Raw genomic sequence first — 26994 nt, forward strand, 5'->3', positions numbered from 1 at the left:
GATGGAGAATCCACCACAACCCTTGATAAGTTGTTCCAAGTTGCACCAAACCTAAATATTTTCCCTTTAAGTCATGTCGGAGTGTTTTCAATATTTAGGAGCTGTGATAGCCCCACAACTTATTTTCCTTTGCCAAAGCAACGTTGATCCTGTAGTTCAGCTACTCCACTTGCACATTTGATTCATGGTTTGGACTTTCATTATTCTTAGGGAGACAAGATGGGTGAAGTAAAATCTTTTATTAGAACAACTTCTGTTGGTGGGAGAGAGAAGCTTTTGAGCTTAGGCAGAGCTGTTCTTCAAGACCTGAAAAAGAGCTATTCATAAGTTCGAAAGCTTGTTTCTCTCACCAACAACAGTTGGTCCAATAAAAGATATTCCCTCTTGTCTCTCTCAAATCCTGGGACTGAGAGGGCTGCAACAACACTGCATACGTGATTTTTAGGGAGCATTGAAAAACAGTGTTTATTCTCTCAGAAACAAAACACACCTGCATTCTTGGGTCTTTGATCATCGTTCTGACTTCCCACTACGTAGTATTTAAAAGATTCATAACTTAAAAAAAAATTCATGCAAATGAATACCCTGTTTCCATTAGTTATCTTTTTCTATAACTCGCTATCAATAGGCTGCTAGAAAAGTGGGTGCAGGAAAATCCTACTGTTTGATTTACTACTATCAAACAATACTTACTCTTCCAAATTGTGTCAGATTTTATGTCCTATAGTATCATGTTCAGGTAAAATGACTCCCAAGATAAACCACACACTTTAAGGCCCAGATTTTCAAAATATGCCATCTGCTTGTTTATGAACTTGTGTGCTCATTTGAGCATGCATAGATGGTTATGGAATTTACATGCCGGGGCATGTTTGGAAGAATTAATATTTAAAAATCAGAGTAATTGCCAGGTATTACCTTGCATTCATACCATGAAATTACATGCAGGAGCTAATACTGACGAGTTCCAGTGTACGTATATAGTGAGATTTATTTAAGTTTTACAGTCTATATAGAGTTGTCATATATTTTATGTGAGTAGCTGCAGCCTGCATTCATTGTAGACCCAAAATTCCCACTGAAGTCAGTTGAAATTTTGGGTACACGGGAATACAGATTCTTCTTTGAGTAATGGTGCCTGTCGGGATTCCAGTTTTGGATGTGCATGCGCCCCATGCACTGGAGCTGAAAAGTTTTTGTAGCAGTGTCTGTTGACCCACACATGCATCGTGTATCTCCTCGTGCTCCCAGGTGAAGTTATAATAGACCATGCAGGTTGACGCCTCTCCGGTTCCCTCTTTCCGTTGCATGGCTGGAGTTGGAACCCCTATTCCTCTGTGCTCTTAGTGATTATGCTAAGAGAGCCTTTCTTATAGTTAAAAAAACAACAAGGAGTATGGTAGCACCTTTAAGACTAACAGATTTGTTTGGGCATAAGCTTTCGTGGGTAAAAAACCCACTTCTTCACATGCATGTAGTTTCTTGTAGTTGTATATAGTTCTTCTTTCTTTTTTTTTTAGTATAGATAGTTTACATAGTTGTGATAGTTAGTTACTTATAGTTTTTCTTGGTCAGGGTTTGACTCTCTCCTCCTTCTGGGAACTGTGTCCTACAATCCAGGGTTCAAGAACTGTGTTTTGTGCCCTCACTCGTTCTCCATGAACAGTGAGCACCAACGCTATCTCTGCTGCCTCGGGGAAGCCCATATCACTGCTCAATGTGCCATCTGTAAGACTTTGCTGCTGTGGACCTGTGAAGCGTGACAACTTCGCCTCAGGAAGCACCTTAGGGAGGAGGCCATGAGGCTGCATGCACCCTTGCATCCAGGATCGTTGGAACTGATGGTGCAGTGTTCATCACCGGCAGTGAGCATGTCTCTCAGCACTTCCCATTCCTCAGATCCGGTGGCACCAGCAGTCCTCGACAAGCCCAGACATGAGAGCAGTGAGGGCTGCTTCTAAGTGCAGCGTTTCCTCCTAGAGCCATGCCAGGTTGGGTGGGATGTTGCCTGCCGGCACTGTTGCACTGGTGCCCAAACTTCCCTTCCTTTAGGGTAAGTTGAAGAGGAAAAGGGGTCTGACAGCACTGATTGGTGGCCCCAGTACCTGCCCAGTCTGTGCCGTTTCCTGTTCACACATCACCTGTTCTGCTGCTGCTTCTGCAACCTTCACTGCAGCTGGCTCCATGGACTCTCCCTGCATCTTCAGCTGCCTCCAAGGACGCTCCCCAGGTCCCTGGGCGATCTGGAGCCCCTTCTATCCATGGAAGAACTGGGGCTGCTCTACCCATCTTTGCTGCTGCTCTTTGGCCTGTCACTCACCCTTGCAGTCCCCACTCCAGTAGACGAGCCAGTACTGTTCCTGCCAGAGAGGGCCATGCCAACCGTGCACTGTGGTTCCCCTGCACCACTGGCTCCTCTGCTACCGGAGGCATCTTCGGACTCCGAGGGATTTTTGGAACAAGACCCAACCTTTTCCCCTGTATCCAGGTGCAACGCTGACTCTTGCTTCCGCCCGCCTTATCTTCCTGCTTGGCGATGCAGTACCAATACGTGACCCCAGGTCCATACTCTTTGGCTACACTGGCCACCCTGGGACCAATGCGACCCTTGGTATATGCCCTCTCAGGTCTCCTACCAGTCTACCCTGGCTCCTCTACCAATATGATCGGGGTCTGAGGAGAAGGTGGAGGTTGGGCCCGTGCTGCTGGTTCTGCGTTCCCTACAGCCATTTCCTCCTCTTTGGACAAATCTCATTCCTGCCTCCATGTCTCTCCATGGTGACAATAGGCAGTATCAGGACCTGTTACAAAGGGTGGCAGTGGATCTGGGCATCCTACTGGAGGAGGTTCAATACCAGCAGCACCATTTCCTTGACACCCTCCAGTCTCAGCGACCCTCAAGAGTGGCACTCCCATTAATGATGCCATACTCCAGCCTGTACAGCGGTGTGGATCTCCCTGGCTGCTTTTACTCCCACATCAAAACAAGCAGAACAGCATTATTTTATCCCAGGTAAGGGAGGCAGACTTTTTGTTTCCTTCCACCCCCCCCCACCCCCAGCTCCCTGGTGGTGCACAGAGAGGGCATGCCAATATGCCTAGAAGTCCACTTCTCCCATCTGGGCAGTGAAATGGTAGACTTTTTTTGGTTGGGATGGTTTACTCCTTGGTGTAGCGTTGCAATTTTGCATCGCCAGCTATCAGGCTCTGCTAGCCAAATACAACTTCAAAACCTGCGCCAGGCTAGCATAGTTCAGGGACAAGCTACCCCCAGACCAGCAGCAGCAATTTCAGGTGCTAGTGGGCAAAGGGTGCCTCATAGCCAAGGTGGCCTCCAAGAGGCTGTCAACACAGCTGATGCAGCCTCATGCTCACTCACAATGGGCACTGTTATGTGCTGCGACTCCTGGCTGCAGTCCTTTGGCTTCCTTCGAGAGGTCCAAACGACGATTGAGGACCTCCCCTTTGATGAGGACAGGTTATTTTATTCTAAGACTAACTAGTCCCTTCACTCGTTAAAGGACTCGGGGGCCACACTACACTCCCTTGGGATTATACTCCAGCCCCACGATGCAAACAGCAGTGCCAAAAATTCCTCCCCCGGTCGTATACACCCTACCTGCGGTACTACCAGTGGCACCAGGAACCCCCATGCAAGCACCACTGGTCCTAGCATCAGTGACACACAATCTGTGCTGTGGCTTCTTCCTCAACCCTGACCCACCAACAACCCAAGTCACAGTTTCGATGTGTTGGTTGGGAGCTGCAAACCGCCCTGTTGCCACCTGTGGCCCCATACGTTATCTTTTCAGGCCATCTTGCCCTATTTTCCCACAATTGGGGCAAGATTACCACAGACCACTGGGTACTGGAGATTATCCACCACGGCTACTCTATAGAATTTCTTTCATTTCCCCTGCAACTCCTCCCAACCCAGACACCCCTAGGGAACCCTACCCATCAATGTCTTCTCCAACAAGAGGCTGAAGCTCTTCTCACAAAGGGCCCCATAGAGACCACGGCACCTTCCTATGTAGGCAGAGACTTCTACTCCCATATGTCCCCATCCCCAAGAAGGGCAAAGGGCGCCGTCCCATTCTTGATCTGCTTCCACATAGGGCAACACCACTGCTCTACGTGGAGTCCTCTGTTTCAGCATTTTGACAGTTCCATCAGTCTTCACGAAGGCCTTTGTAGTCGTGATGGCTCACACGCACCGCCTCAGCTATTTGGTGTTACCCTACCTCAGTGAATGGCTCCTCATAGTGCTCTTTCGACAGGAGTTTACCTTTGCCATTTCCGCTCTTCGTGCTCTCTGAGCGTCTGCATCAATGAGTAGATACCAGTGCTCTTAGCTACGCAGATGATCAACTTAATTGGAGCACAGCTTGACTCAGTTGCAGTTTGAGCCTTCCTTCCACCACACCACTTCGCAACGCTGACTGCCCGAGTGACGAATCTCCGCTGTGCCCCTCACATCATGGTATGTCATTGTCTCTCACTATTTGCCCATATGGCGGCCTGCACATACGTGACACCTCATGTGTGTGTCTACATATGTGTTGTCTACAACAGTGGCTCCTCTCCCTGTACAGACCCCCAGAGATCAGCTGACTGCCAAGGTTGTTGTTCCTTGGATGGTTCTGGCCTGCCTCACCTCATGGGCCAACCCTTCCAATGTCCCGGTTCGTACCCCCTTCACTTGTCCCACCCCACAGACCACCATCGCAATGGACGCTTCCCTGGTGGGCTGGGGAGTGCACCTACACCATCACACAACCCAGGGTGTTTGCATGCCACAAAAGGCCAGATGCCACATCAACATTACGGAGCTCTGAACAGCTCGCCTAGCTTGCCAGTCCTTTCTTCCTGTGATCCAATCACAGCACCTGCAGCTCCTCTTGGACAATATTGCAGCAGTCGCCTACATCAGCAAACAAGGGGGCGCCAGGTCTCCATCGCTCTGCGCAGAGTCCATACACCTGTGGAACTGGTGCATCCACCATCACGTCAAGCTCCAGGCTACATATCTCCTGGGCACCCAAATTCCATAGCTGATGCCGCTCAGGAGTACTCTCCACCTCAACCGTGAGTGGGAACAGCACGACCCCACTCTCTGCTACCTCTTCCAAGTCTGGGACCTTTTTGCCACTCATGAGAACTGCAGGTTGCCTCTTTATTGCCCAGGGGAGCCCTGGGGCACCTCCGCTATGCCTCCTACCACAAGTCCTCTGCAAGATTTGACAAGACCAGGCTGCCATAATAGTCATAGCCCTGTATTGGCCACATCAGTTTTTATTCCTGTACCACCTCAGACTCTCCACCCAGGCACCTCTCTGCCTCAGAACGCTCCCAGACCTCCTCACGCAACATCAGGGATGAGTCTGTCATCACAGTCCACACCTATTTCACCTCATGGCCTGATTTTTGGATGGAGCTCGAGGATAGACAAAGCATGCTCTACCCCAGGGTACCACATCCTTTCTCAAAGCAGGAGGGCCTGCTACCAAGTTAAATGGAAACATTTCAGTGCTTGGGCTCACCACCATCACCAGTGAAATTTCTATATACATCATCCTTGCTTACCTCCTCGAGTTCAAAATGGCAGGCTTCACCTTCAGCTCTATCTGGGTCCACCTAGCAGCACTTAGTGCCTTCTTCCATGTGATGGATAGTGCCTCAGTGTTTCCTCACCCTACCACCATTTCATGAGAAGTCTTCCCAACACCTTTTCCCCGATATTCAAGTCCACAAGCCCATGGGACTTTAATCTTGTCCTTATCTCCTCTCACGAAGCCGCCCTTCAAACCGATGGTAATGTGCTCTCTGTTCCATCTCTTCTATGAAGGTTCTGTTCTTGGTAACCATTACCTCCGTTAGATGGGTCAGTGAGCTGGCGGCCATGATGGCTGGTCCCTCCTACCGTGTTTTACAAAGATAATGTCTCGCTAAAGCTGCACTCTAAGATCCTCCCAAAGGTGGTGTCAGAGTTCCATCTCAATTAGTCCATTCACCTCCCTGTCTTCTGTCCCAAAGCACATACCTCCAATGTGTACCGGACTCTTCGCTTTTGCAATGTCCGTCATGTCCTAGCCGCCTTATCTCCAGAGGACCCGTGCCTTTCAGGCATCACTGAAGCTGTTTGTAGGAATTGCAGACTGGTACAAAAGTCGAGCGCTCTCCTCAACAACGGAAATGGGTGCATCTGGACATGGTATGCGCGCTTCAGCACACAGCTGCTGCATACAGTTATAGCGCACTGTATGCGAGCACAAGTTACCACAACAACATACTTAACAGATGTCTCATGGCAAGATATCTGTCCAGTAGCGACATGATGCTCCATTCACACCTTCACCTTCTACTATGCCGTCGCCCAAGGGGCAGCTGCAGTTGCTGCCGTGGGCCGCACTGTACTACAGACGACATTTCCTCCTGTATCGTCGCATGGACCTCCATGCTGATTACTGCTCGCTACTCACCCACAATTACAATAGCATAGAGACCATCACTCGAAGGAGAAGAGGAGATTAGATACCTGTAACTGGAGGTTCCTTGAGATGTGTGGTCCCTGTTTGTATTCCAGTACCCACTCTCCATCCTCTCTGCTGGGGACTAGCATACTCAGCGGTAAGAGTGTCACTGGAGAGTGGTTGACCCACATGGCATATTATAACCTTGACCGGGAGCATGAGGGGAGACACAACACTTGAGGATCAATGGACACTGCTATGAAAACCTTCCAGCTCTGGCACATGCACACCCATGATAGGAATACAAATAGGGACCACACATCTCAAAGAACCTTCAGTTACAGGTAAGTAACCTCCTCATCATATCCAAGGTTGTCACAGGTTGGCCAAGTTGTGAATTTTGAATAGCAGTGTAGTCTTGAGGAAAGAATGTAGTGTTGGGAGTGTAAGGACTTATTTGGGATTTTTAATGAAAACCGGGTTAAGCTAAGAAGGAACTAGCTCTTTTTTTCTAAACATTGAGTAAGAATAAATATGCTAGATAAGATTTCCAAATGTTTTCATTGTCTGCACAATGTCTTACAAGAGTGTTATATGGGATACCCATCCTGTCATTGTTGGGATGGCATAATGTCTCTGTGACAGCTATAGCAACTGCTTCCATGATCAGGAATATTACGGAAATATGAAATACCTATTTAGCTAACTCTTAATGTGATTTAGCTTTTGAAAATGAGAAGTCATTGCCAAATGACATGTCTGTTCCCTGCAGATCGCTTAAATTCTGTGTGATGATTAAAGAAGGTGAAAAATCTATTATCTACCACTGAGTCCTTACAGTTCTGAAGTCTGGAGAATAACCATCTGGACCAACTTATGTATAAGTTATTTAAGTTTTTCTAGTGTTATATAATTTTAGCAAACTATATAAAAACATAAAAGAAAGCATCATCAAATTAAAATAAAATGGATTAATATCAAATCATCACATGAATCTAAAATAACCCAATCATTATTTATAAACTTTAATCTGGGAAGGAAGTAGATCTTGTTTGGTGCTCACCCAAGAATAATTAACACCAATTTCAGTGCCAATTTATATTTTTATATTCAAACCAACTGGCTGATGCTGGGAGGGTTAAATAACTGCAGAGGTGAAATTAATATTTAAACTACAACTTTGATGTCAGCTAAAGGTAGTTTGTCTAAATTGCTAATGATAGTTTAATAATAACTGATCTCCCCCTCCTTCCAAATATATCATTATAAAAGTTTTTCCAGTACAATCCACGATGACACATGTTGTTACATGAAACTGGCAAACACAAATTTAGGTGAAAATAACATTTTTTCAAGATTTAAACACACATCTTCCAACCTACAAAATATAAACGTGTGAGATATTTCAGACAAATGAGGTTATTTAACCTTATGCTGTTTTAGATTTTTGAGAAACCATCCTGTAGGTGCTGTTTTCAAAACCACACACATGCAAGCTCACTGTCCATCACTTGCTGAACTAAAAACGTAAATCAAAATGCAAGAATGTTCAGGTAGAGGAATCCCTCTACTAATAAAAATTTGAGAATCAAAAGGTTGATACTTATAGAAGATGGTTGTTAGAACTCTTGTAATTTCAATCAGCTTCACGAAACTTGTACATCAGTTGAGATATTTTTCTGTCTCTTGATTCCTCCCTTCTCCTCCATGACATTGGCAGCAAAACACATTTATATAATTTATAAAATACAGTTTAGCCAGTGTCAGAAATACAGTAGATCACAGAGCATTCTTGTAAAATAAGTTTGTTGTTTACTTTTTGCCATCTGGTGAAATGGGAGACCCAACCCCCCGCCAAACCCAAAACAAAATATTGTTTCAAGTACATTGAACATGAATTTCTCTTTAATTTCAATACTTTATGGCTGTTATTCCTAATTATATTATTACATTTAAGGAGCTTGGGGAAATGAATACAGTAAGTCAAAAAGTGTTATGTTAGGGTTTTTAAAATATCTATAAAATATTTTTAAATTTAATTTTAAGAATTTTAGTACAAGTTGAACTTTAAAACTTATGTGTCTTATGTGCATATTAAAATTAGGAAAGGCTCATGTCCAACAAAATGTATGAAAGTGCAAAAGCAAATATTTTTTCTCATTTACATTGTATTTGACTCTTTTTACACTGCAGAAAAGGGGCAGAAAGTGGTTTGGACATTTTTTTAATAGATATTTAGAGTAAAACCAGTGAGCAGCTTCCATTCTATAAAGTGTGAATAGTTTCAATACTACATAAGTGTAAAAGTAAAAGCACAAAACATTGGATTTAATTCATTTTAGCTGCTAAAAACCAGTAATTGTCAGTTCTGAATTAGGATGATAGCCCATATAAGATAATAGCCCACTGATACCAGGGCAAATAAATATCCAAGTAACAGTAGCAATTCCATTCTACATGTCTGGATGAATAAGGTTTGTATGAATATATGACAGGCCATTTTCAAAATCTGTAAGACAGCATTAATAAAATAAGAAAGTGCTTTGTGTTCAACAGAGAAATTTACATTATCCATAACTTCTTTTTTTTAAAGGCAACAGACTTATTTCAAACACTGAAATGTAGAAAAAATATAGAGCCTTGTCTACATTGGGACTTAGTGCATGGCAAGCTAGGGTAGCTTGCTGCATACTAAGTCACTCTGTGGACCTTGCTACCACATGCAAAAAGTGTCAAAAAGCAGTATGTCAAAGTGCATGACAGAATTTTTAATGCACTGTAGCAGAGTCCCATGCGGTGACTTGGTGCGGGGCAGGCTACTATGCCGTGCTTTCACCCTGGCTTGCTGCACACTAAGTCCCTGTGTAGATGAACCCTTAGATGCCAGTCTAGGCTGTGCTGCTGGTTTTTCTTGTAACATATGTAGCTGCAGTAACGAGTCATACAAGAAGCTTAGTAAGATTTGGATTAAGTTCCACTAATTTTGTGTGGTACAGATTTTAGACATGGAGTACCATCCTGTTATCCAAACCCAGAGTAACTAAAATGCTTATCTAAATTGTGTTTCTATCCCCTGTTGTGAGTGCTTGTGGTCCAATTGCTTCCTTGGTCATATGAATGCTTTTTCTCCAATTTTTGATGTCCCTGTCATACGTCTGCTGAATGGGACAATACTGATTTACTACTTGGCACAATCCCAAAATAAACAGTTAATTAAACTCAAAAGTATTTAATTCCTTAGTGTAAATGTGATGTAAACTCTGGATATAACTGTGAAAATCATCCACAAATTTTGACAGGTTTCAGAGTAACAGCCGTGTTAGTCTGTATTCGCAAAAAGAAAAGGAGGACTTGTGGCACCTTAGAGACTAACCAATTTATTTGAGCATAAGCTTTCGTGAGCTACATGTAGCTCACGAAAGCTTATGCTCAAATAAATTGGTTAGTCTCTAAGGTGCCACAAGTCCTCCTTTTCTTTTCACAAACTTTGAGTGATCTGAAAGACATCTAGCTGGAAATCATTTTGTTTTTTTTAAAGTGTGAAGAGAGGAAGAAAGAAACATATGTTAAATATCTAAATGACTTCTATTAATGTTTTAATGATTAGTGTTGCTTAATACTTGAGAAAAAATATGCAACTTAAACACTTTAACAATTTTTGAAAAGCAGTCTAGAATAATGAGTTCATAAGAATGAGTATGCATTTAAAATAACCATCTTCATAACTCTCTGTGTGTAGTAATTATTCTTCTAAACAGAGGTGGGCAAACTACAGCCCACGGGCCACATCTGGCCCATGGGACCATTTTTCCCAGCCCTTCAGCTCCTGGCTGGGGAGGCTAGCCCCCGGCCCCTCCCCTGCTGTGCCCTCTCCCCCCAGCCTCAGCACGCCATGCCGCCAGCGCTCTGGGTGACGGGGCTGCGAGCTCCTGCTGGGCAGAGTGGCTGCTGGCCTGCCCCGATGCTCTAGACTGTGCGGCGGCATGGCTGGCTCTGGCCAGGTGGCGTGGCTACCAGTCCTGGTGCTCTGAGTGGCATAGTAAGGGGGCTGGGAGCAGCGAGGGGTTGGATAAGGGGCAGGAGGTCCCAGGGGGCAGTCAGGACAGGGAGCAGGAGGCGGTTGGATAGGTGTGGGAGTCCCGGGGGGCCTGTCAGGGGGCGGGAGTTTGGATGGGGTCGGGCCAGTCAGGGGACAGGGAGCTGGAGGGGTTGGATAGGGGTTGGGGCGGGGAGTACTGGGAGGGAGAAGTCGGGACAAGGAGCGGGGGGGTTGGATGGGTCATAGGTTCTGAGGGGGGCAGTCAGGGCGTGGAAAGTGGGAGGGGGCGGATAGGGGGTGGGGGCCAGGCTGTTTGCTACCCGTCCCGCCATACAGTTTTGGAACTCCCACGTCGCCCTCAACCCAAAAGGTTTTCCCACCCTGTTCTAAGAAAAAGAACTTCTTTTCTTATTCAAATGTATACTTACTGGTATATGTAACACATAACGTGCAAGCTAAAAGTATTGTGTGTAATACTGGAAAATGTAGGCTGTTTCTGCTACTGTATTTAGCAAAGCATATTTGGGATAATATATTTAAACTGAAATTTTGTTATCCTCTATTTTGATTTCAGACAGATTTAAGAACTATCGGCAAGAAATTCCTCCCCAGTGACATCAATGGTGGAAAGGTGGAAAAGGTACCCAAGAATATGAGTTACTAATTTATCTTCCTCTGTTCATTTTGACTTCTTGATAATGGCTATATGTTTCATCCAATTTGCATATTCTGGCTCACGTTACTTCATAAATATCTAAATATCTGCATGGTATGTATGTTTGTTTTTTTTCAGTGCATACATATATTTCGTTCACAAGTTTTGGAAATTTTGAAAAGTGTAAGCCACTTCTGTCTGTGTTTTAGCACAGGCTCTTCAGTCAATTAAATAAATGGAAATCTGATTCATTTATACAACTTGGGTTTCTGTGTGCTTAGTCTTCATACTTAATTTAACTCCCCTGTTTTTGTTTATAAGTGGTGGTAGTTTTCAGTGCAAATAGTTATTTTTGATTTCTACATTTTGACTGTCTGTTGCTGATGGGAAGGTTTGTGGAAACATTTTTCATTAGCACTTAGTTGCTGAGCTAAGTAAAAACAGGTTTGTTTTCAGTAAGGTTGCAGAGTGGAGAAGTGGCTACCTGTTGTATGGAGTTGATCATCCACTGGTGCTGTGTTATCTGTCTGAAACCATGACAAATGTAGTGCAAGCGTTAGTGAAGAAGAAACTGATAATAAACCATAAAAAGCTGATTTGAGACATTTTGTATTGCAGAGTAGATTTGAGTTTTGAACCAAACTTTGCTTTGTGTGCATGTAGCTCTTAACTATTTAAATAAACAAGCTTTCTCTGAAAAGGGTTTCAGTTCTTATTTAATCCATCAAAACCATGTTTTTGTAAATATTTCTAGCAACTTTCAAGTTTGTGTTTTATCATGTGTAGCTGGTAGATGGATTATTTTAGCCATTGAAGCTTCTAAATAATATTCTGTCTAAGTTTGAGGCTTCCATTTCACATCACACGAGTGATCTCTTCTCATTTTGTTTTTCATTAGATTTTTTTTGTTTATCTATTTCCATATCTGCTTTCCGAGTTTTTTCAAAAAGAAAAAAAAATTATATCCAGTTGATGAGTTGATAGCTTTTGTCACATTGAGAAATTAGCGTGAAAAGGAATAAAAAATACTTCAGGCTTCTTCTACGTCAACCTAGTGTGACAGGGTTGGGCCAGATGGCTATAGGAGAGTAATAGAAGGCAGATATATTAGCCCCAGGCTAAGTAGGTCCCTTTTCCCTGGGTAAGGTAACAGGGAAGGTTCCAGAACAATCAGGAACCTTCTGGAAACAATTAAGACAGGCTGATTAAAACACCTGCAGCCAATCAAGAAGCTGCTAGAATCAATTAAGGCAGGCTAATCAGGGCACCTGGGTTTTAAAAAGGAGCTCACTTGAGTTTGTGGTGCATGTGTAAGGAGCTGTGAACAAGAGGCGCTAGGAGCTGAGAGTGAGAACGCAGACTGTTGGAGGACTGAGGAGTACAAGCATTATCAGACACCAGGAGGAAGGTCCTATGGTGAGGATAAAGAAGGTGTTGGGAGGAGGCCATGGGGAAGTAGCCCAGGGAGTTGTAGCTGTCTCATAGCTGTTCCAGGAGGCACTCTAGACAGCTGCATTCCACAGGGCCCTGGGCTGGAACCGGGAATAAAGGGCGGGCCCGGGTTCCCCCCAAACCTCCCAACTCCTGGTCAGACACAGGAGGAGTTGACCTGGACTGTGGGTTCAGAAAGACGGCCGAGCTGAGGGCTTCTGTGAAGCTCCAAGGCGAGCAAATCAGCCAATAAGTGCAACACCCACCAAGGTAAAGCAGGAACTTTGTCACAATGGTTGCACCTCAGATCAGTGTTGAAGTATCACTGGGTTTTTGGTTTTTTTCTCATGTGATATCCACCAGACCCTTGCAAACACACAGCTTTGAGAACTGATTTAATTTCTAAAATGATTTAAGTGTTATAATTTTCTGACCTCTTATTACACTCTTATGGATTACTTGAAGGGTAGCTGTTCATTAGTTTTCACTGATCACTAGAGTAGACCAGATAATTGTACTTGTCATCTACTTCAGGGCTTTACCCTCAAAGAAAATGCTTGCTGAAATATTTGTTACCATGACCTCATTAGTTCAAAATGTGAAGGCCATTCTCTCTCAGAAATATATTTGCATACTGAAAACTTAGTTATTAATCCAGTTGTTCTGGTCACCACTCAATTCTGTTTTTAATGCCATCTTAGTACAGATTAGAGAATGCAACTCTGTCATGCGTTTTCCCAAGACTCTGTTTCAAAAAGGGCTCTGCCTTTGGATGTCATGGTGATAGGTGCATTAGAAGTAACAGAGATAGTAATGGCTGGCTGTTACAGGAAGAAATTGACAAGAAATACAGCTGTACATAGCAGGTATTGCATGCAGAAAACCATTGAACTGTGCTTTAAAGCTTCTGCTTGGGGAGATGAAAAAATAGTTCATCACCCTTAGTTTAAATTTCAAAGCTCTTTTATAAATCTGTTGTTATCTCTCAGGCATAATCTAATGTATATTGCTACGTTATGTGTATTTGAGGGATGTGATTCACACTTTGAGGCATTTATTGCCCTGTGTGCAAAACGTAGTACATAATGATATTGATATATATCCAATAGGGTTTGTATGGCAGATAATTTGTCTAATGCACGTCGAACATTCACAGAGCATTTAAGAGGTTAATAAACTCTCTTAATTATTTTTATCAACCTATTGTTTTGCTTTCATTTTTTCTCTCCTGTTCTCTTTGCTTTTTTTGGTTTGTTTATTCATCTTTTCCTATTAATACGTTCCTCTGTCATGCTATGCTGAGTTGATCTGCTCGGAGAGGAGCACGTAGGTTTTCAAAGAGGAAGAGTCTAGTAAATCTCACTTCACTGCTTGCAAACTGAGCATAGAAATCTGGGGGCAATATAAGAGGTTAATCTAAAAATCAGATCATGTTGGGGTAATGTGTGACCTTTGAGTCCAGAACTGATGTATTCCTAGTTGTCACTGAGGCCATGTGTATACTAACACTTTTGTCAGCAAAACATGTTGCTTAGGGGTGTGAAAAACCGCTGAGCGACATAAGTTTAGCTGGCATAAGTGGTAGTGTGCGCAGCTCTATGTTGGTGGGAGAGCTTCTCCCGCTGACATAGCTACTGCTGCTTGTTGGAGGTGGCTTAATTATGTCGACGGAAGAACTCTCTCCTGTCAGCATAGAACGGCTACACAAGAGATCTTAAAGCAGGGCAGCTGTATCAGTTCAGCTGTGCTGCCGTAAGCTGTCTAGGGTAGACATAGCCTGAGCATCAGGAGACTCAGGCACGTCAATTGCAATAGGTATATCTTTGTTAGTTAATTTTAATATCCAATTTAAGACTTATCTAGTGAGAATTATCTTTTGGATTCTAAATATCAGCTTGACTATTCTAGATTTTTCTTACCTACCTCTGTTGTAAGAATTAAAAAAAAAATAACCATAATGCCTGGAAATGTACTGTGTTTTTGTTCTTTTGCTGAAGACCCCCAGTAGAGGGAGCACAAATCAGCTAACCCGGTAGTTCTCAAACTGTGGGTTGTGACACAGTTTTAATGTGGTCATCAAAGCTGGTGTTAGATGTGCTGGGGCCTGGGGCTAAAGCCTGAGCTCCACCGCCCAGGGCCAAAGCTAAAGGCCAAGGTAACAGGCCCCCGGCCTGGGCCTGAAGCTCTTGGGGTTCAGCTTTGGCCCCTTCACCTGGGGCAGTGGGCTCTGGCTTTGACTTTGGGCCCCCCTGCCATGGGCGACGGGGCTTGGGCTTTGTCCCTTCCCCCCAGGGTGGCAGGGCTCTGGCAGGCTCAGGCTTTGGTCCCCCATCCTGGGGTCATGTCGTAATTTTTGTTATCAGAAGGGGGTTGCAGTGCAATGAAATTTGAGACCCGCTGACCTTATACCTTTTTAAAAACCACAAAGTGGAAGGCACTTCAACATAATTGGGTTCTGAGAATTATCTCACTGTGAGCTACAGCTGCCAACACTGTATTTCAGAAATATGGGACAGACCTCAGATGTTCCTCATCTTGACTTGAGCCTCTGAGGTTGAGTCCCTTCTCCCTTGCTCTTTCTAGGAGTTCTCTGTCTTTCACTCTGGGTGTTGCACAGAACCAAGGTCCTCAGGTGCTGGGCAGCTGCTGAGACTTCTGTTCAGGTTCTGCACAGGTGCCTGGAGTTGTCAGAGGCTGAAGTTGTAGTGTTTGCCTACTGCAGTGCTGTGCGCCTCTGGGAGGCTTGGGTGCAACTAGCAGGGGACACCATTTCAAATTTCAGTGGGAGGGGCAACTTTCAGCAGGGGTCCAGGAATTTGGTCCAACAACCCCTTCACCATGTCAGATGGGTGGCAGGGCCAAATTTGAGTGACAGTGCAAAAATGTGCACCTGGTCAAGTTGCCAACCAGCAGCACTTTGCAAAGTGAAGTGCTGGAGTGCTGTTCTGTCCTGGAATCCAGGTGCAGGAGCAATGCTTGAAATACAGGATAAAAGGTGTCCTATACTGATTTAGTATGAGAGAGGCCACTTTTTATTTAAATAAGGTATGTCCCTTATAATATAGGACCGTTGGCATAAATGGAAAGAGCCATGCCTGGCCTAAGCAGTAACTAGAGAAGGCCCTCTCATTATTAAGCTCCCCCTACAACACACCCTGATCCTGTCTGGTAACAGTGGAGGACCAGGAACTCTAACCACTCTATAACTTCTCTCCTAAAAAGACAGAGTCAAAGTACACAGAAGGTTATAGATAAACTATATGATCTTGAACAAAACTTATTTCTAGAATTTTGACTGCCTCATCAGCAGAATCAGTTAATAAAAGCAAATCCATTTCTTTTTGTGGAAAGAACATTGTGGCCCAGTTATATGACCACTAAGGGAGACCAAAAAATATTACTCTCCCTTCTGAAATTGCTTCTGCAGATGAGCAGTGTAGGAGTTGCACGCTGTGGTTTGCAATCCTGGAATGGGAAACAGGGAATGGATCACTTGATGATTACATGTTCTGTTCATTCCCTCTGGGGCACCTGGCATTGGCCACTGTTGGAAGACAGGATACTGGGCTAGAGGGACCTTTGGTCTGACCAAGTATGGCTGTTCTTATGTTCTTAATCATTTAAAACAATTTAATAATTGGGGAACACATGCACATTGACTGTAGAACCAAATGTTCCAAACCATATTTATTAAAGGTCCCGTCCACCTAACATCAGTTCTTTCCATGAGTGTGAATGGTATTTGAGCCATCATCTTTGTTTTGGTCGTTTTAAATATTTAGCTTTAGTGTTTAATATAGTTTTTAAAAGTAGAAAGGCAGTTTTAGCTTAGGTATTAGAGTAGCTGGATTCATGGCAAATAAAGAGAAGTAATCAGGTAGTAACTACTGCATTTCATGTGGTAATATGTACAGCCTAGCATGCTTGTATATAATTCCTAGGAAAAAAGCTTTCCCCTGAAACCGTACTCTGCCTGTGCAGCCTTTATGATAAGAAGCTTTGATCCAGAGGACTCGTTTTCCAGATTAGTTCTTAGTCAGCTGGTACCAAAACCACTACTGCTGATTGGTCTCCTTCCTGCTCAAGGGTATAACATAAGAGAGAAAGAAGAGGGAAGATGTCAGAGAGAGGGAGGGAGGTGTTCCTTGCACAGACAGAACATCGCTAACACCTGGGCCTCGAGCTCTGATATATTGGATAAGAGGAGAAAGGTCTGAAAAATGGACACACATTGTTGAAGATGTGACCATTAGAATTTCTTTAACTTGAGAGAGTTGCACTTCCTTAGGTGCAAGGAGGCTAGGAAGTCTGAAATCTGTGGAGTTTTTTTGTTCAGTTTTGATTATGAACAACTCCTTTCAGTTTTTGTAGCAAACTTTATTTTATTTAAATCATGTTCGAGCTGAGATATAGTTCCCTATAGTCTATTCCAAAGAGAGGTAAATTATCCTTCAGCCTCTGAGATAATGAGATAATGAATGGTGAGGAGAACTTTTTATCTGGATATCTCTTTGGTTCTCAGTCACAGGTCCAGATCAACAGGTACCATATCAGTAAGTTTATTTTCTAAACTGAGCAATATTTGAGTAATTAAAATCACCTGATATGCAGCAAATCTTACAACCTCTTCAAACTTTTTAGTATTTATTACTTTTATGGGATGTACCATAAATTATTCCAACACCACAAAAGCACATGAGATCTTGTGAAAATGGGACATTATATAAATAAGCCTGGTTGTTGTGATTCAACAATACTTGCTGCTTGGGATTCTCTCCAAGCCATAACCAGTCATTTGTCACTGAGAGGAACTTGAGAGAAAAAATTAGAAAGTACATTTCAAGTTTTTTATGGGTGGAGTGCCACTTTTACTTTCCTCTTTGAATTTAACACATGATTAAAAGTTTCTAGATTATTTTGGAAAGTATTTTCAGGTCAGCTGTAACTGTCTGCATATTGAATAAATGCGTCGTTCTTCGAGTGCTTGCTCATATAGATTCCAATTAGATGTGCGTGCACGGCTGTCAGAGAATTTTTACCCTAGCAACACCCGGTGGGTCGGCTGTGGAGCCCCCTGGAGTGGCGCCTTCATGGTGCTCGATATAGGCCCCAGCCGACCCAGTGCCCCCTCAGTTCCTTCTTACTGCCCGTGACGGTCGTTGGAACTGTGGAGTTCGGTTTTGCTGCTCTCCACTCTCCCTAGCATATTCCTCATACTCTTGTTAATAGTTCATAGTTAATAGTTGTAGTTATAGTGTTTAATAGTTATAGTTGTTAGTGTTAGTGGGTTTGGAGGGGTTTCCTTCCTTCCCATCTTTCTGTTGGGCTCATGCCCAAGGCTCCGGGTTTTAAGCCCTGCGGTTTCTGCTCTAAGCCAACGGGCGACCCCCATAACTCTTGCCTGAAGTGTCTGGGGGAGTCTTATCAAGCTGAGAAGTGCAGGATCTGTAAAGGCTTTCGTCCCTGGACTAAGGAGGAGCGTGACTTTGGTTTAAGACAGCTCATCATTGAGGCGGTTCGTAGCCCTCGGCCTTCTGCGGCAAGCCAAGATCCGGCACCGAGTGCTTTGGTGCGCAGCGCCCCGGCAGCAGCGGTAGGAACGGAACCGCGGTTGGACTCTGACAGAGACCTGCGGCACCGACGTTGCCCGGCATCGTTTCCACTTTCCTGGCCAGAAGAGGCACCGGAAACGGCTGGCTCACCTCAGCAAAGACCAGCCTCCCTGGAACCACCAGCGGGGAGACATCCTGCAGCAGAGCGCCTAGGGGCACAACTTGTGGCTTCAGCACTGTTGACTCTGGCCCTGAGGGCGGAGCCCTTGAGTCCAGTGACTCTGGACTCCCCAACTTGCAGCGTGGTACAGGTCCAGTTGCTGTCTACCCCAGATACCTTCGCGGCTGCAAGGGATTTTATTGCCTTGACAGTACTGGCGTCCCCTCAGCCTCAGACCAAGGAACTGGCATGTGTGGCACCATCCTGGGGCAAGCCGGCACTCATCCAGCTGCTGGCACCGTCGGTCGAGCTGCGACATCAATCCCATTCTCGGTGCCGTTTGCAGTCCCGGCACTGCTGTCTGTCGCGACGCTGGTCGTACTCGCTGTACCACTCCCACACCTGGCACCGGGCTCGGCACTGCTCCGGTTGCCGTTGAGGAGCAGATCCCGGACCCAATGGTATCACAATATAGCTGCCCACCGCTCCGCGCCCCCCCCCCCCGGGGGGTCCCCTGAGTAAACAGCAGCATCATATATTGCTAATGCTTTTGTATATATTGGAAAGGATCTTGGGAAGGGTTAAAGGTGTGAGTGTGGAACAAAAGATTCCTTTGCAGGTGGCAAGAGGCCGAAGCGGGAGGAAGGGAAAAAGGAATGAGTTAATTCGAAGATTCAGCTAGCCTCAAAGATAAGAGGCGAAACTGCCTCTCAAGGCCAACAGACACACAAACAAGCTCCCTGCTGCTAAACAGCCAAAAGCCTGTGGGAAAGGAGAACTGAACCAGACAGACCTGAAAGGGGGGTGCAGAACTAGTGAGAATGCAAAGGTCAGCAAATGGGAACATAACAGTCTTGCGACCCTGAAGCCGATGTGTTTCGGGGAAGCCAAGGAAGCCTCGGAAGGCCTGTTGGGACTGGTACAGAGAGCACGGGGGACAAAGGTCCCTGGACGAAACGCCCCCCAGAAGAACCCAGGACTTAAAACCTTCCCGAGAGCTGAAGCAAGCTGGAGATCAACAGCAGACCCTGGAAGACCCGTGCATGGGACAAGAACTCCTGTCCACCCTTCCCCCTCTTCTTCTTACTTTACACCCAGGCTTGGCCAACCTCGGGTAGTGTGGGTGTGAGTATGAAAGTGATTTAGGGCTTGGGGCACTAATGCTTTCTTCCTTCCTCTGGGTGATGTGGGGAACCCCCAGCACTCTCTGCTGTTGTTCTATTATTTTCCAATAAAGCTTTAAAACTCAGTTACTTGGTGTGCTCTGTCATCTCCTCCCCTAACAATCCTGCGGCCTCAGCCTGATCACCTGACGCCTCAGGTAGATTGTTAACAGAAATCTGTCACAACGCCACTCTCGACGCCAGTCATCATCTTGGCCCAGGTCCAGATCCCGGTACCGGTCCAGGCACCGTTCCCCAACATTGTGGCACAGCTCTTCATCGCCTCGTCGATGTGACTCGGGGCAGATCCACTCAGCAGCACTGTGGCCATCACGTTCTGCCTCTCGTTCTTCAGGATTGGAGGTGGGGTTGCTTTTTTTGGAACACCGCCATTTGGACCACAGCCACCTGGACTCAGGGGCTGGACATTGGCAGGCACAGGAGCAAGGTCCCGCTCAAGAGTCTACTCAGTGGCCGTTCTGGATGCCCTGGGTGTACCACCAGGCCCAGGGTGCTCCGTCTGGGGCTTCTCAATCAGCCCTGTCTGAGCCGCGAGTGCCGGAGGCTACTGCCAGCCGACCCGCCCCTGTAGGCATGGAGACAGTGATGGCTTCTCTCCCTGCTTCAGGTCCCCCTCCAACTCCGGTTCCTGGTCTGCGCACCGAGGTCACTGGCACAGGGCAACTGGGCTCTGCAAGAGGCCCCAGAGGACCCTCTTCCTCCTGTGGCCTCCTCTTCCTCCCCTCCCAATGAGGCGGTGGTGGGTACTGCAGTATTGGGTCCCCCTCCGATAGACTTCCGCACCCACCAGGACCTCGTGCGCAGGGTGGCATGGAATATGAACCTACAGGCAGAAGAGGTGATAGAGGTGGAGGACCCTGTGGTTGATCTTTTGTCTGCCGAAGCTCCATCAAGGGTGGCACTACCCCTTATTCAAACCACTGCCAGAACAATCTGGCAAACACCTGCATCCATTCCCCCGATTGCTAAGGGAGTGGAGCAGAAATACTTTGTCCCCGCTAATGGGTATGACTATCTATTTACTCACCCACAGCCCTGTTCACTTGTGGTGGTCTCAGTGAACGAAAAAGAATGGCATGGCCTTCAAGCCCTGGCACCCAAGTCAAAGGAGGCCAAGCGCCTTGATTTATTTGGGTGCAAGGTTTATTCCTTGGGGGGACTTCAGCTCAGGATCGCTAACCAGTGGGTGCTCCTGAGCTGCTACAGTTTTAACTCTTGGAACTCCCTGCTGAAGTTCAAGGAGTTAGTACCTCTGGAGTCCAGAGAGGAGTTTGAGGCATTAGTGGAAGAGGGCAAAACGGTGACACGGACCTCATTGCAGGCCTCACTGGATGCCGTGGACTCTGCCGCACGTACTTTATCCTCAAAGATTGCGATGAGGCGCATCTTTTGGCTGCAAGCTTCTGGCTTGCCACCGGAACTTCAGCAAACATTTCAGGACCTCCCCTTTGATGGAGAGGGCTTGTTTTCAGAGAAGACCAATTCAAGGCTACAAAGCCTTCAGAATTCAAGGGTGATAATGAGGTCCCTGGGCATGCACACACCGGCTATGCCGCGGAAGCCCCCCCAGCAGCCTGCACAGTGCTCCTATCCCATTCCTCGGCCGAGGCAGGAATTTTATAGGAGACGGGGGAGTAATGGTAGGAGGAAACCCTCCAACCACCAGTCTGGATAGGGCCAGGGCCCGTCCAAGCCCTCAACAGGTTCAAAACAAACCTTTTGAAGGGACGCCCAAGGATGATGTACCAGACCTCATTCAGGATCCTATCCCACCTTTCTTGAATCATTTATCCCGTTTCCACTATGCTTGGTCTCACATAAACAATGACCGCTGGGTCCTCTGCATGGTGGAAAGGGGATACGCTATCCCATTTTCTTCCTCCCCACCACCCTCCTTCCCTGTCACTCTTCAGGGACCCCTCTCACAAGCAACTCCTTAATCAGGAGGTTCAGATGCTCCTCGCCATGGGGGTGATCGAGGAGGTTCCGAGAGAGCTAAGGGGCAGAGGGTTTTACTCGTGATACTTCCTTATTCCCAAGACAAAGGGTGGGTTTCGGCCCATTCTGGACCTGCGTGGACTCAACAAGTTCATGGTAAAGTTGAAGTTCTGCATGGTCTCCTTGGGCACTCAGTCTGGCACGCCACCCTCGACGTGAAGGATACGTATTTCTATATAGCGATCCATCCGGCTCACAGACGCTTCCTCCACTTTCTGGTCAACCGCGAATGCTATCCATTGAGCCCTTCCCTTTGGTCTCTGTATGCCCCGGGTGTTTACCAAATGTATGGCAGTTATGGCTGCCTTCTTCCATCGATGACAGGTGCAGGTATACCTTTACCTCGACAACTGGCTTATCTGGGGGTGCACCAGAGAACAGGTGCAGTCCCACCTTAGTTTGGTCACGGACACGTTTAGTTGGTTAGACCTCCTCCTCAGCGTGGCAAAGTCAACACTAGAATTGACCCAGAGAATAGAATTCATCGGGGCAGTCCTGGACTCCCTGCAGGCTCGAGTCCTCCTGCTGGATGCTCATTTCCAAGCTATACCGAGCCTCATCCGGAGCCTTCAGAGCTTCCCAACCTCATCTGCAAGAACTTGCTTGAGTCTTCTAGGACACATGGCTTCCTGCACGTACGTGACCAGGCACGCCAGACTTCGGGTCCGGCCGTTATAAGCCTGGCTGGCATCAGTCGATTGCCCAGATCGAGACAGCCTGAACTTTGGTGGTCACCGTCCCGGAGTGGATCCTGGCCTCCCTCCACTAGATCCCTGGGTGGTATGCAAAGGAGTCCCCTTCCACAACCCTCAGCCCTCCTTGTCCCTCATCACAGACGCGTCAGCCCTGGGATGGGGTGTCCACCTTGGGGATGTTCAGTCGCAGGGCCTATGGTCACCGTCGGCACTTTCCCTCCATATCAACATGCGGGAGCTGATGGGAGTATGTCTTGCTTGTCAAGCCTTTCAGGAGTGGTTGCACAGTTGTTGTGTGGCAGTCCTCACAGACAATACCACAACCATGTTCTACATCAACAAGTAAGGGGGGGCCCATTCCTCTCCCCTCTGTCAGGAGGCCATTCGACTGTGGGAGTTCTGCACAGCCCACTCCATTCACCTAGTGGCATCTTTTCTCCCTGGGGTCCAGAACACACTTGCGGACAACCTAAGCAGATCCTTCCATTCCCACGAGTGGTCACTTAGACTGGTTGTCATCCACCCCATCTTCCGAAGGTGGGGGTTTCCCCAGGTCGACCTGTTTGCCTCCTGCAGCAATCGGAAATGCCCGGCTTTCTGCTCCCTCCAAGGTCACTCTCCAGGCTCTCTCACAGATGCCTTCCTGCTCCCATGGATGAGTCAACTGTTTTACGCCTTCCCCCCATTTCCCCTTGTGCACAGGGTCTTGCTCAAGGTGTGCAGGGACAGGGCGTGAGTGATTCTGGTAGCTCTGGCGTGGCCCAGACAACATTGATACACTACACTGTTGGAGAGCTCTGTGGACGCTCCAGTCCCGCTGCCCCTTCTTCCAGACCTGATCACTCAGGATCATGGCCGCCTCTATCACCCCGACCTACGATCTCTCCACCTCACAGCGTGGATGCTGCATGGCTGAACCATTCAGAACTTCTTTGTTTGGATTCAGTACGCAAGTACTGATGGGCAGCAGGCAGCCCTCCACTCAGGCCATGTATATGGCTCAGTGGAAGTGATTCTCGTGCTGGTGCACTCACTGCAGCACACCCCCCCCTCCAAGCGTCCGCGCCTGTCATTTTGGACTATCCCCTGAGTCTGAAACAGCAGGGCCTGGTGACATCATCTGTCAGAGTTCGCCTGGCGGCCATCTCGGCTTTTCACCCAGGTGCGAATGGCTGATCTGTCTTCGCCAATCCCATGGTCGGTAGGCTCCTCAAGGGCTTGGACCGTCTTTACCCAGAGGTTCGGCAGCCAGTCCCCACATGGGACCTTAACCCGGTTCTCTCCAGACTCATGGGGCCCCTGTTCAAACCGCTGGCCACCTGCTTTCTTTTATACCTCTCCTGGAAAACGGCTTTCCTTGTTGCCATCACGTCGGCGAGGCATTTCTCCTAGATCAGAGCCCTTACCTCAGAACCACCCTCCATGATCTTCCATAAAGATAAGGTGCAGCTACGGCCTCACCCAGCCTTTCTTCCAAAGGGGGTATCAACCTTGCATATCAGCCAGGACATTTTTCTTCTGTTTTTTTAATCCAAAACTGCATGCCAGTTGCCAAGAACAGCGTCTGCATTCCCTCAAAGTTGATTGGTACCCTTGCCTTCTACATTGGGTGTACGAAGCCGTTCAGGAAAATGACCCAGCTCTTCGTTGCAGTGGTGGACCAGATGAAGGGCCTACCGGTCTCCTCTCAGCGGATCTCTTCATGGATCACATCCTGCATCCACGCTTGCTATGACCTGGCCAGTGTTCCAACCCCGCCCCTCACTGCTCATTCCACAAGAGCTCAGGCCTCCTTGGCGACTTTTCTGGCCCAGGTGCCGATCCAGGAGATCTGCAGAGTCGCAACTTGGTCCTCAGTAGACTATTGCTTTGCACTATGCCATTGTCCGCAGGCCAGAGACAATGTGGCATTTGGTAGAGCTGTCCTACAATTACGTTCCTTCACTCTGACCCCACCACCTAGGTAAGACTTGGGAGTCACCTAATTGGAATCGATATGAGTAAGCACTCTAAGAGGAAAAATCGGTTACTCACCTTTGTAACTGTTATTCTTCGAGATGTGTTGTTCATATCCATTCCAAACCCGCCCCCCTTCTCCTCTGTCGGAGTAGCTGGATCTAGACTGTTCTCAGTGGTAGCAGATGACAGAACGAGGAGTAATGGTCTCAAGTTGCAGTGGTGGAGGTTTAGGTTGGATATTAGGAAAACCTTTTTCACTAGGAGGGTGGTGAAGAACTGGAATGCGTTACCTAGGGAGGTGGTAGAACCTCCTTCCTTTGAAGTTTTTAAGGTCAGGCTTGATAAAGTCCTGGCTAGGATGATTAAGTTGGGGTTGGTCCTGTTTTGAGCAGGGGGTTGGACTAGATGACCTCCTGAGGTCCCTCCCAACCCTGATATTCTATGATTCTAAGGAACTGAGGGGCCACTGGGTCAGCTGGGGTATATATCGAGTGACATAAAGGCGTCACTCCAGGGGGTTCCACAGCTGACCCCCCGGGTGTTGCTAGGATAAAAATTCTCTAATGGCCATGCACGAGGCGCATGCACACCTAACTGGAATGGATATGAGCAACACATCTCGAAGAAAAACAGTTACAAAGGTGAGTAGCTTTTTTTTTCTAATAAATCTAATCTTCCTTGGGAAATGACTTTTTTTTGTAAAATAACTAATGTGAGTGCCCAGACACAGAGATTTGCAGATTTAAGTCTTAAGAATTACTCACAGTTAAATACCTTGAAAGACTGCACAGAGTCCATATAAAATATTTTGTGACAGACAAGAGATGTGAAGTGTGACACAGGTGTTCAAATATCATCATTGGCACACCGTGTCATTGCATTTGTGTGTGTATTAACACACACATTTTATTCTCTGTATGTTTTGCATGGTTCTTAAAATCTGTATTACCAATATTAACCACCAGATGGCTACATTAGCTTAAAATTAAAAATCCTTTCCTCTCTCCCCCAAATGCATAAATGCAATGAATAACCGACAAGCATTTTGAATTAAATACAAATAAGACTTGTAAAATGCTGCTTATTGTTAGCATGTTTAAAATGTTTTAGTTTTCTGTTACAAGTTAAAGCGGCAAATAGTCTTGTGGCACCTTATAGACTAACAGACGTATTGGAGCATAAGTTTTCGTGGGTGAATACCCAGTTCATCAGATGCATTTTACAAGTTAAACTTTCACCTCAGAAAAAGTGCTAAAAAGGAACTTCATTTCTGATGATTGATTTGAGAGGTGCTTGCGGAGATTAAGGAAGAAAGGGACACGCATCAGGGCCCTAATTGTGCCCTGGGCGATTGCTACTTCCCACCACCCAACACAGATGTAATGGGGTTGAGTAGTGCCCGTATAAGAGAATTTAAAACTACTAATTATTCTTCAAAAAAGGTTTTTAATGATTTACGGCTATAAAAGCAACACAGACAAAACAAGAAAAGAAAGATTAAAGTCCAGTACTGAATAAGGATTAATATAAATGGCAAGTTATACTGAAGACAAGCACAAGTACATGTAAAGTTATTCACCAACTACCTACTTTTATTCTTAACACTATGGTATCAATACAAACTTGAGATCAATTCAGCTCGAGCAACCAGATATCTTTACTTCATAATTTTACCCTGCATTCGTCCGAAAATACGTTACGCTTCAGTCGGCCATTTTCCACACTGGCCAGGTACAGACAGTCGAGACGTGCACGTCCCTTCAGTTCAGGGGGTGTGGGTCAGGTTTCCTGATCAAAGAGGGGTCCCCTTATGATCAAGACACATACACCTTAGTTCTGCGCCTTCAGGTACTTTTTATCTTATGTGTTGGCCGTGTTTTAAAACAGACCAACCAATCAGGGTGGACAAAATTCTTAGTGTGGTTAGTGTGGTTACCTTGATATTATAAACTATGAGCGGCTGCATAGTTTATCTTCATGTAGCCAATTATCTCAAATGTGCTTTGTCAGGGTTCTCTCCCCACTCTGAACTCTAGGGTACAGATGTGGGACCCGCATGAAAGACCCCCTAAGCTTATTTTTACCAGCTTAGGTTAAAAACTTCCCCAAGGCACAAATCCTTCCTTATCCTTGGATCGGTACTGCTGCCACCACCAAGTGAGTTAGACAAAGATTCAGGGAAAGGACCACTTTGAGTTCCTGTTCCCTAAAATATCCCCCTAAGCCCCTTCACCCCCTTTCCTGGGGAGGCTTGAGAATAATAAACCAACCAAATAGTTAAACCAGATTCTTAAAAAACTGAACTTTATTATAAAGAAAAAAAGTAAAAGAAGCACCTCTGTAAAATCAGGATGGAAGGTAACTTTACAGGGTAATCAGATTCAAAACACAGAGGATTCCCCTCTAGGCAAAACTTTAAAGTTACAAAAACAGGGATAAACCTCCCTCTAAGCATAGGGAAAATTCACAAGCTAAAAGCAAAAGATAATCTAATGTGCCTTGCCTTATTTACTTACTCGTTTTGCAATATTGAGACTTATTTTAGGATGATTTTAGGAGAAGGAGTTTTCTGACCTGATGCGTCTCTGCTTCCCCAGAGAACACACAAAACAAAGAACACAAACAAAGCCTCGCGCCCCCCCCGTCCCCCACGATTTGAAAGTATCTTCTTTCCCCATTGGTCCTTTTGGTCAGGTGCCAGGTTATTTGAGCTTCTTAACCCCTTACAGGTAAGGAGGAATTCTAGGCTACCTTTAGCTGTATGGTTATGACATGGTTGCTTTAATATTATAAGCTATGCTCAGGTGCATAGTTTATCTTCATACATATGAGCCAGCCTAAAGTGTTA

The 26994-nt window shown here is 46.0% G+C and overlaps 1 protein-coding gene across 8 annotated transcripts in view; it reads left to right on the top strand.

The window, feature by feature from the left end:
- Window positions 1-26994, top strand: part of TDRD3 (tudor domain containing 3) — a 442979-nt gene that overhangs the window by 103800 nt on the left and 312185 nt on the right. For all 8 annotated transcript variants that reach the window (XR_012159207.1, XR_012159206.1, XM_073346158.1 and 5 more), the window contains one exon: window positions 11087-11152. Coding sequence is in view for 5 of the 8 variants with exons in the window: in XM_073346158.1 (XP_073202259.1) it covers window positions 11087-11152 (66 nt within the window). In the remaining 3 variants the exon portion in view is untranslated. The remainder of the gene's footprint in view (window positions 1-11086; window positions 11153-26994) is intronic.

Source organism: Lepidochelys kempii, chromosome 1, assembly GCF_965140265.1.
Source record: "Lepidochelys kempii isolate rLepKem1 chromosome 1, rLepKem1.hap2, whole genome shotgun sequence".
Classification (NCBI taxonomy): domain Eukaryota; kingdom Metazoa; phylum Chordata; order Testudines; family Cheloniidae; genus Lepidochelys; species Lepidochelys kempii.